We start from the raw sequence: 9,881 nt of genomic DNA, 5'->3' as shown, positions 1-9,881 counted from the left end.
CCAATTACAAATGACCATGACCATCATCCATCAGCTGATAAAGACGCGTCACTATCACATCTGTGGCACTCTGATGAAGGCGGAAGAAACCGCCGAAACATGTCAGGTAAAGAACCTAAAACAATTTGTTTGAAAATGTGGTATATGGTTTTTGCTGCTTCGCTGGTCTCCAAAAAACACTCGGTGATCGGTGGCTGTTTCCAGACAAATAAGCACTTCAGAGACCCACGGCTGATTGGGAAAAGATTTTATTCAACCGATGTCAGAGTGAAGTCTTTCCAAAAAGTTGAGTGGCCCCAAGGCATGGATGTAAAAAGCCCAAGAGAGAGCGAGCGAGAGCGAGCGAGCCCGCGCTAAAGCGAGCCCCCCCTTTTTTGTCAGGCCCGTAGCTTTTATACCTGACAAGAAGCTGATGTCACGGCTTTGGGTAACAGCTGCAGTTTGAGTCTCAGTCTGCTTGTTTCCCCTAAAAGGTCATCCCTTCAGCTCTCCCTGGTCACGGACAACTGGCCCTTATATCTTCTACTAAGTACCTATACATTACTGAAACTAAGGCTTCTCTGTACAGCAAAAATAGTTTGATAGTCTTACTGCTACTAGTGGATCATCTAATGCAACATACAGATACGCATAAAGTTCAAAATTCACTTCAATATAAAAGAAACCAGTGAAGTGATTAAAACAAGGAAAAACAAGATGAACTTAGTACAATTATTGATAGATGACTGTCTGGTCTTTATCTGTCAGCTGCTCTGATCTAATTCTGGGCCTACTGTCTGAAACACCAAAACTGGCAATATTTCCACCTTTGCATAGGAAACATAGACATATATTTAAATATTAATTTAGCCAGGGCCAATTACAAAGTTTAGAGGAATGTGCAAGTAAGAAAGAATAACAAATGACTCTTCAACTTACAAAATCAACTAAATCTAACAATAAATCAGCATTGGGACAGCGTTATTACATGGCAGCGGCACATATGCACACAACACATGCAAACTGGCATGCATACACGCACGGGCACATACAGTTTTTAATGGCACCGCGTGTGTGTGTGGGTGGGGGCTGAACAAATCCGTAACTTTTCTGCATTTGGCCCAGGGCCGGTTCTAGAAATGCACATCAGAGGGGGCAGTCAGAAATGTGAAGGGGGCATGTTCTTTTTTTTATTTATTTTTTTATACATTTTTAACACTGTTAGTTTTTTCTTCACGGCAGTTGTTAGCTGTGTGTCCAGATCTCAACCTGGAGAAGTGGATTGCACTCTGTCAGGGCTCTACACTAAGACCTGTCCAGCTTGGGTGTACCACCTGAAGACTAAAGCTTCTGCTGGTATAGCTCTTAGGGTCACTGAGGCACGCACAATAAGGTGGCAATTCCTCAGGGGGGAACATATAATATGAATGTTATATTAACTATTATTTGAGTTGTTGTTAATCATTAGTTATAACACGGGTCGCTACGACGAGTTTGGTGGAATTTTTACTGCTTCTTCCAACTCCTACCGCGCTGACTGTCACTTGACACACTCTGGCGGCGTCTTGCCTCATTTGCATACTCACAGTGATTGGATGTTTACGGAGGGGCTCGGAGTCCTGACAGCAGGCTGTGTGAGGACACACACTGCACCGACATGAGAGAAGAGAGGGGGCTGATTAACGTGTGTTTCTATCAGCAGATTTTTCACTTCTTAAAGTTTGATTTGAGGGGGCAGGACATCTGTTTGACGGGGCGTTGCCCCCTCTTGCCCCTGCGTAGAGCCGTCCCCGAATTTTGGCCGCGTCCTCCTCCAGCGTCTTTCTTTTTTTGTCCTTCTCCACACCGCCTTTCCTCATCGTTTTACCAGGTTCGAAGTCCATTATCCTCACTTGCACCGCTCGCTAGCTACAGCGGACGGCACCTGACATAGTAACACACCCCTTCCTCCATACGCGCTTTGTGTGGTTGATACGGACTGTGGGGGCGGGTGTTAATATATATAAACCAATCGTATTTCCCTCCTCACATCCTCCTGGCCTGAGTGGCCTGGCCTATTAGAGAGATAGCACCGGCAGACATAAACAACAACAACAACAACAACAACAACAACAACAACAACAACAACAACAACAGAGAGACGCAGGCCAGCAGGCCAATCCTAGGCCGGCGCTTCGGGAATACTCCCGGTTCTCCCGATGGTCAGTTGGGGCGTGCCCGTGGGGACAAGCGGTACAGATAATGTATGTATGTATGTATGTATGTGTTGAGACGAGTTGCAAGCCGCACCCTCTCTGCCTGGGTGTGTCTCAGCCACACAGAAGGAGGCAGGCTGTTGAGAGCACCAGGTGGGGTTAATTAAGAGGGAGAGTGGTGGAGCTCATGGTACCCTGCCATGATTTGGACAAGGCAGCATTTCCAAAGGGTAGGACTGCAGCGGAAAGCTTGGAAAACGAAGCAAAAGAAGGAGCCGGTGAGCCTCTGGACATTTGAACATGGGGCTACAGCCCGCATCTGGGTGGCTTTGGAAATAAATATGTAAAATTGATATGGGTTAGGATCATGCTAAACATTATGGTGAAATCGTGGTAAATTATGTGGTGTAATTTAAAAAAGTAAAAGCTAAAAAAGAAATCAGGAAAAATGTTTGTGTGTACTTACCGGGTTGAAAGCTGTTTGGCTTCATCCTGTCTTAGTATTTAAAAATTAAGTATTTGATTTTGGGTTGTATTGCTTGATCATGGTTTAGAGTTTGACCATCTATTTGTGTTTATTTTAAGGTTTTTCACCTGTGTTGGCTGTGTTGACTGTGTTGGCTGTGTTTGGCTGAAGATGAAAATAAACCAAAGACAAGGAAAAAAACCAGTCATGATCACTGAGTGAAGTCCAGTTCAAATCCTTTTGTCCAAGCGCCTTTCAAGTGGGGAGCTGCAGTTTAACCCCACAAAAGTGTGGGCCACTTGACAGTGAAAAACCGGTGTGAAGACCGGAGTATCCTGAACAGCAACTGACCAGGCCTGGAAATCCAGAGGCCTGGTCACACGCTGAGTATCAGCTCACGGCATTTGAATCCTGGTGGGAAGGAAAGATGGCCGACTCACAGTCATTGGAGCAGCTCAAAGCCAAGAGGACGTCTGCAAAGCGGCAATTCTCCAGGCTGGCCAACAACATTGTCCGGATGCATGCCATAATGTCTGAAGAGGAGCTCAGAGACAGTTTCAAGACCCTTATAATTGAGTCCAGCAAAGTCATGGAAGCAAACGAGGATGTGGAGACCCAGTACCTTGCAGGGATGGAGCTGGGGGAGGACCCTGATGAAGTTCCAGGTTTGAGCGAACAGCAAAAGGCCGATATTGTGAAAACAGCAGACGGGTGTGAGATGAAACTGAAAGAGCTGAGGGACCTCATTCAAAGGACACTCTGGGCTAACTTCGGAGAAGAGGAAGTGACGATGGCAGTAGAGGCTGCAGAGAAGAAAGTAAAGACTGTGATGTCCCTTGAACCTGATGGAAGCAAAGAGGCCTTTGACTTTCTGTTTGATTACATGGAAAGATTGATTAAGAGAGCAAAGGAGCTGCACACACAGTGGAAGTGTTGGGCCCCTCCCGCCGAGCAGAAAGACTTCCAACTGCGTGTGAGGGAGCTTGACAGCGTCATTCCCAAGTTAATGTCCAGAAAAGCATGGTTCATTGGAGCAAAAGCTAAAGAAGATGTTGAAAGAAGTGTAAGCGCAGCTTCCATCAGCTACCCAACAGCCATTAGGCTAAAGCCAACCCCCCTCCCCAAGTTCACTGGCATCAGGCGAGACTTTCATCGCTGGAAAAGAGACTGGGAGGCCCTTCAGAGGCAAGGAGAGCCCACTGGGTCAAAAGAAGTTAAAAAGTTCCAGCTCCTTGACAGTTTGGATGAGAAAATAATGAGAGATCTTCGGCTGATGACCTATAACACAGCAGACGACATCTTTCGGGTCCTGGAGAACCGGTTTGGAAGTCAAACAGGGATCGCCATTGAAATAGTGGAGGAGCTCCAGAGACTTCCAGCTGTTAGAGGCCACCAGCCCAAGAGAGTTGTTGAGCTCATCCAAGCTGTTGAAAAAGCCCTTCAAGATCTGAGTGACCTTGGTGAAACTGATGCTTTAAAGAATCCTCTGGTGACAAAGTCAATAGAAAGCAAGCTTCCTGACGCATTGAAGAAAGAGTGGCTTCTCTATGCAGCTGGGAGAAGTTGTCCTGATCCAGAGAAGCGGTTTGACAGTCTTCTGACCTTCCTCAAGAGTCAAGAAAGCATTTATGAACAGCTGGACCAGTTGAGGGATGAAGAGCCATCATCCAGGAGAGAGCGGCCGGAGCAAAGGCAAGCCAGAACTAGAGCCTCAAGCCAGTCAAGTAGCCACCTCTCAGGATGCATCATCTGTGGGGACAGTAAGCATAAGAGGAAGCTGTATTTCTGCAAGAAATTCCGGGTGCTCAGGCTCACAGAGAAAAAGGAGGCAGTGCGGAAATTGGGCGCCTGCTGGAAATGCCTAGAGATCCATGATGGTGATACTCACTGCAAGACAACATTCCTGTGTAAAAATCCTGAGTGCGAGGATCAAAGAGAGCATCATTTCTACCTGTGTCCCAATGCTGAACCATCCAGAGGCAGCATGGCCCAGAGGAGGAGCAAAGGCAGCACAGTGGGAGGTGGCGAGAAGGGTTACACTGAGGCCCAGGAAGAATTTTTCAAAAAGCTCTCACCTGAATTAGTCCAACAGTGCCGGGACGCATTCTGCAACACAGTAGCAAGAACCTCCCACGCTGCGAAGACGCACTCAAGTCTCCTGGCAGAGAGCGGCCTAGTGGAGTGGCCGGTCATCATGATGCTGCTGGAGATAACTGCCAATGCTGGGCAGAAAATTGGGACTTTGATCGACCTAGCATCCGATACCAACTATATCACCCATGAGGCCGCAGGGCAGCTCAACCTTAGAAGTGAAGACATCACGCTTGTGGTTCATGGCGTGGGAGGCATGAAAGTCTTGGTCAAAACCAAACGATACCTCCTAAAAATCCGTATCACCACCCCAAAAAAGCACTCTCAAGTCCCACCAGCTAGTTTGTTACGGCTTAGACAGCATAGCAAACATCCACAGGCATGTGTCAGCCGAAAAACTACAAAGGTTCTTCCCAGACATCCCACTTAGTGACCTGAAAAGACCAAAAGAGATCCAGCTTCTTATAAGTCACAAAGAGGGGCAGTTGGCTCCACAGAAAATCCGCACGGTGGGGGACCTCGTGCTGTGGGACGGTCCACTCGGGAAAACAGTTGCAGGCACTCATCCTGAGTTGTTTGAGGAGGTCACTGTCTCAGCCCGCACGTCAAGGACGCACTTTGCTAGATCTATGAGGACTGCTGCTGTGATGTATGAAGAACGCACCTGCAAAGTCCCCGTTCAACCTCAGAGATCCAGCTGTACTGCAGCCGCATCCAACTTCCTCGACTGGTGGAAATGGGACAGTATCGGTGCTGGCTGTGTTCCAAGATGTGGGGGCTGTCGGTGTGGAAACTGTCAGCCAGGTGGTAAAGAAATGACCCTCGCCGAAGAAAGGGAGCTGGAGGTAGTAAGGAGCGGGCTCACCTATGTTGCTGCTGATGTTCACAGTGAGAGCCCTCACTGGCACACCAAGTACCCCTGGGTCGAAGATCCAGCTACATTGCCAAGGAACAGGAACGCAGTTGAGGCCACATTCTTGAGGATTGAGAGGCGGCTGGCCAGGGAACCAGAGTGGAAGGCTGCCTATGCAGCTCAAGTTCATGAGATGGTCGAACGCCGAGCTGCTATGAAGTTGACCAAAGACATCCTCCGTGCATGGACTGGCCCAGTATGGTATATTAGCCACCTCATTGCACCTAACCCACACTCCGTTACAACTCCGGTGAGGCTGGTTTGGAACAGTAGTCAGAAGTGCAGAGGGGTGAGCCTAAATGATCTCCTTCTGAAGGGCCCAGATGTCCTTAACCCAGTCCGCGCTGTGCTTCTCAAATTCAGAAGGGGAGCGTTTGCTGCGCTGGGAGACATCAAAAAAATGTACAACTCTGTTTGGCTGGAAGAACAAGAGGTGCATTTGCATAGGTTCCTGTGGCGTGATTCTGAGGAAGAGGAGCTGGGCGAATACGCTGTCACGAGAGTTAACATTGGAGACAAGCCAGCAGGCTGCATCGCTCAACTAGCCATGAGAGAGACTGCTAATCTCCCCCAGTTCAGCCACCTTGAGGAAGAGCGTCGTGTACTGCAGGAAGATAGCTATGTTGATGACATCTTGACCTCTCATGACAACTTGAGACAGCTTAAAGTCATCACGGAGAATGTAGAGCAGATCCTGAGAGCAGGAGGCTTCGAGCTGAAGCCGTGGGTCTTCTCTGGTCAAAATAGGAAAGAGTCATCTGAAAAGCAGGAGCAGGTGGCTACTCCCAGGACCGTGATTCTGCCGAATCAACTTAGAGAAGAGGACAATAAAGCTCTCGGACTCGGCTACACTCTGGAAGACGACAAGCTTCATGTTATGGTCAGAGTAAACTTCTCGAAGAGGAGGAGGAAAATGAGGCTGGGCCCAGATCTTCATCTGGAACAGGTGAGAGCTCAGACACCAGACCCATTGACACGACGAGAGTTGCTGAGCCAAGTTTCTGGACTGTATGACCCGATTGGTCTAACAACACCTGTTAAGCAAAAAGGGGCCATTTTGGTTCGACGAGCGTTTCAGGAGGCCAAACCCAAGTCTAGAACCATCAAAGATACTTGGGACTTGCCGCTGTCAGGAAAGCTCAGAGAAGATGCCATCTGCCTCTTTGAAGAATACGCTCAGCTGAGTAAGGTCAAGTTTTACAGAGCCCTGACACCAGCGGGCATGCTGGATAAGCCCGATGCAATCACCTTCTCCGATGGCAGTGAGAATGCGTATGGTGCTGTCCTGTACCTGCGGTGGGCCTAGAACCGAGGAATTACAGTGCGGTTGGTGGAGTCCAAAGCTAAGCTGACTCCGTTGGACCACAAGGGGGAGGCAGTCAAGGCAGAGCTTTGTGGAGCAGTATTCGCTGCCCGGTTGAAGAGGTATTTCGAGCAACATGGCCAAATTCACGTCAAGCAGTGGTATCACTTTGTTGACAGCCAAACAGTACTGGGTGCAATACAACGTGAAAGCTATGGATTCCATACTTTTTTCGCCAACCGGATTGGAGAAATCCAGGGCAGCACACAGATTCAGGACTGGTGGTGGATCCCTGGAACTTTGAACGTTGCGGATATTATCACTCGGGGGGCTGGCCCAAGAGAGTTGGAGAAAGATGCACCGTGGCAGCAAGGCCCAAAGTTCCTGAGTCTTCCAGCTGACGAGTGGCCAATTAAGTCTGCAAAGGATGTGTCAGCAACTGCCAAAGAGAGTGTTGGGAAGATGCAGAAGAAAGTATTTACATCTGCACTCACAAGAGCTCAGGTGAAGAAAGACCCACTAGATCTGGAGTGCCGGAGGCCACCTGCTGGCATTGCTGCCCGAAACCTGGTGGATGAAAGACGGTTCAGCAACCTGACCCGCCTGGTTAAGGTTGTCGCCCAGGTCTGGAGGGCAGCAAAGCATTTTGCAGCTCGAAGTAGGAGCCTGGAAACTCCAAAGTGGGAGGCAGTTTCATTGGGTGGAGTTATTACTGTGACAGAACGTCAAGATGCTTTAAGAGATCTTTTTCTTGCTGCACAAGAGGGTGTGACCTTTCCAACCACCACAACAGACCGGCTGGTAGTCTTCAAGGAGGAAAAAACTGGGTTATTGGTTTGTGGTGGGAGAGTCCAGGCTTTCAATGAAGACAGGGTTAGTGTTCCCCTCTTACCATACAGTGCTTGGTGTTAGAAAAATTGTATATATATGTTATCATGCGTTCTCTAATGAGTACTTATTCACAATGTTACTGTTCAGTATGCTTGCTGCTTTGCCTTGCTTATTCTTATCTTGTACAACAGAACAGGAGGATTACGGCTGGGTCAGGGGCGAGATGACGGTTGTGTCAAACAAGATGCTGCTGACAGCTCAGCGTCCACCAGAACAGATCGTGAAAACAACACGTCAAACGATGCGTCATGAACCTTCTGATCTTCCTTAAAGAACGTCACTTTCTCTTTTTATCTCTCAGAATATCGCTTAAACTGTTTTGCTGATATAGCCATATCTGCACGCAACACTTTGTGCGTTACTCTTTGTTTCTTTTCTTACGAGACGAAGCCACAATCTCTTCCCCCCCCCCCTTAAGGGCTAATCGTCTCACACTGTGGGTAGGGCATTTCCAAATAAAAAGAGCGAGGAGTGTAAAACAGATTTTTAGTGTATTTCGGGACTGCTGTAAGTCTGATTGCACTCCTCGCGAGAAAAGACTCAACATTCTGCCTCACTGGTTTTGTCTGCTGATCCTTTTGCTGATTCTGAACCTGACAGATTTTTGGGGGCTCGTTCCGGGGTCTCAATAGACCTATTTCGGGGTTCCGGCCGACTTTTCGACGCAGGACAAGTCCTTGGCCAAGGCATATAGATAGAGAAACCCTTTTCACGGGGCTGTCTCGATCAGTCGGTTGGACACCGGAGTGGTTGACGAGATCATCCGAGGAGAAGGCCCAGCAGACTGTGAGTACGAATCTTGATTCTGTTGAAAGGAATGAAAGTGTAGTGGCAAGAGGTCACTTGAAACCTTGACAATTCTAGACCCTATCAAGTGCATTTAGAAACAGTTAAATTCTGTATGGGATGCTGGAGTCCCCTGACGTAAACGTCAGTTAAATTCCATAGGAGGGCAGACTCCTCTGTTTTCTAAAGAAGTAAAGACGTACAGGTAGTTGGAGCAGTTAAATCCCGCTGAGGTGTCGTGGGGCCTCCTCACTAACCTTCCTAATGTGTTAGTTTTCTGCTGCCATCTGTGGTGGGTTTTCCTTAACCCTTGTTTAGCTGGTTTGGCTACTTTCTCCATGAAAAGATAGGTTTTATATTACTTTGAGAAAAAGGTAAAGATAAGTTTTCCTTGCACAATAGGAAGGTTAAAGAGTTTGTTCAAATCCACGGGAGGGCGGGCTCCCCTGCTTGCCTGTGAGACGATAAGAATGCGCATTGTGTGAGTGTGTGTATGGTTTGACTGAGAGTGATCTCATTTGAGCTCTCCTTTATGTAAACAGTGGTTTTGTGAGAGTAGAGGAAAGGAGACATTTAACCACTGTTCTGTGAATTAAATTGGCTTTAGGACACTGTAGGTGCCATTCGAATTGCCAACTCCGAAATTTAGAGAAATAAACCATGGGAAAATCAAATAGCAAACAAAAGCCGCTACCCCGACATGAATTAAAATGCAACAGGTCGACACCAAAAATATAAAATATCTTGACAAATGCATATTTTGGACAGAGGTGGTTGCATTATGCGACGTGGCGGTGGCGAGGCTCTCCGCACTTCAGTTGCTCCCCCCACCCTTGTTATCAGCTGGGAAGATTGTCATGTCTATGTTGTGGGCCCGTGTGTTTGTTTCTGTGTATGTTTGTCTTTGTGTATCAGTTCGTTATAAAGGTTGGAATTGCGTTAAATTGGTGCACGAAAACGGTGTGCTAGACAATGGTTTATCAGATTTGCATTGTTAAATGTAAAAATTAGAAATTATAGAATAATATGACGGTTGTGGGCAGAAACTCATCCGACGAGGAGAGTGCCCAACCCTCATAAAAATGTGAGAGTAAGAGAAAACATACATTGTAGAACTGGATAAAATTAGGTTAATGATTAGAAATCAATGGTGTCATTATTATTCTCTAATCCCCTGCATTGCAAATGTCTTCTTGATGCAGATAGGTTAACAGGCTAGGACTTTAGTGAGGAGATAATTTATCAATTGATGGGGGT

General features: G+C 47.4%; 1 protein-coding gene across 1 annotated transcript; it reads left to right on the top strand.

The window, feature by feature from the left end:
• The first annotated feature begins 1,631 nt into the window (after window positions 1-1,631).
• Window positions 1,632-6,950, top strand: LOC148385906 (uncharacterized). The gene is made up of 5 exons (XM_088399465.1): window positions 1,632-2,452; window positions 2,760-5,030; window positions 5,149-5,265; window positions 5,421-5,526; window positions 6,008-6,950. Exons 2-5 carry the CDS (start codon window positions 3,068-3,070, stop codon window positions 6,948-6,950), a joined length of 3,129 nt encoding a protein of 1,042 aa, XP_088255591.1. The 5' UTR covers window positions 1,632-2,452; window positions 2,760-3,067.
• Window positions 6,951-9,881: the final 2,931 nt, after the last annotated feature.

The sequence above is a fragment of the Syngnathus floridae genome, chromosome 15 (genome assembly GCF_059516105.1).
Source record: "Syngnathus floridae isolate MCC-2025c chromosome 15, RoL_Sflo_1.0, whole genome shotgun sequence".
Lineage (NCBI taxonomy): Eukaryota > Metazoa > Chordata > Actinopteri > Syngnathiformes > Syngnathidae > Syngnathus > Syngnathus floridae.
Note: the sequence above shows the minus strand (reverse complement) of the source record. Positions and strands in the feature narration are given on the sequence as shown.

Coding starts and splice junctions, on each gene's coding strand:
- LOC148385906 (XM_088399465.1), top strand. CDS start 3,068: ATGGCCGACTCACAGTCATTGGAGCAGCTCAAAGCCAAGAGGACGTCT. Junction 5,266..5,420: donor GGACCTCGTGCTGTGGGACG/GTCCACTCGGGA, acceptor GTTCAACCTCAG/AGATCCAGCTGTACTGCAGC. Junction 5,527..6,007: donor GGGCTGTCGGTGTGGAAACT/GTCAGCCAGGTG, acceptor TCTCAAATTCAG/AAGGGGAGCGTTTGCTGCGC.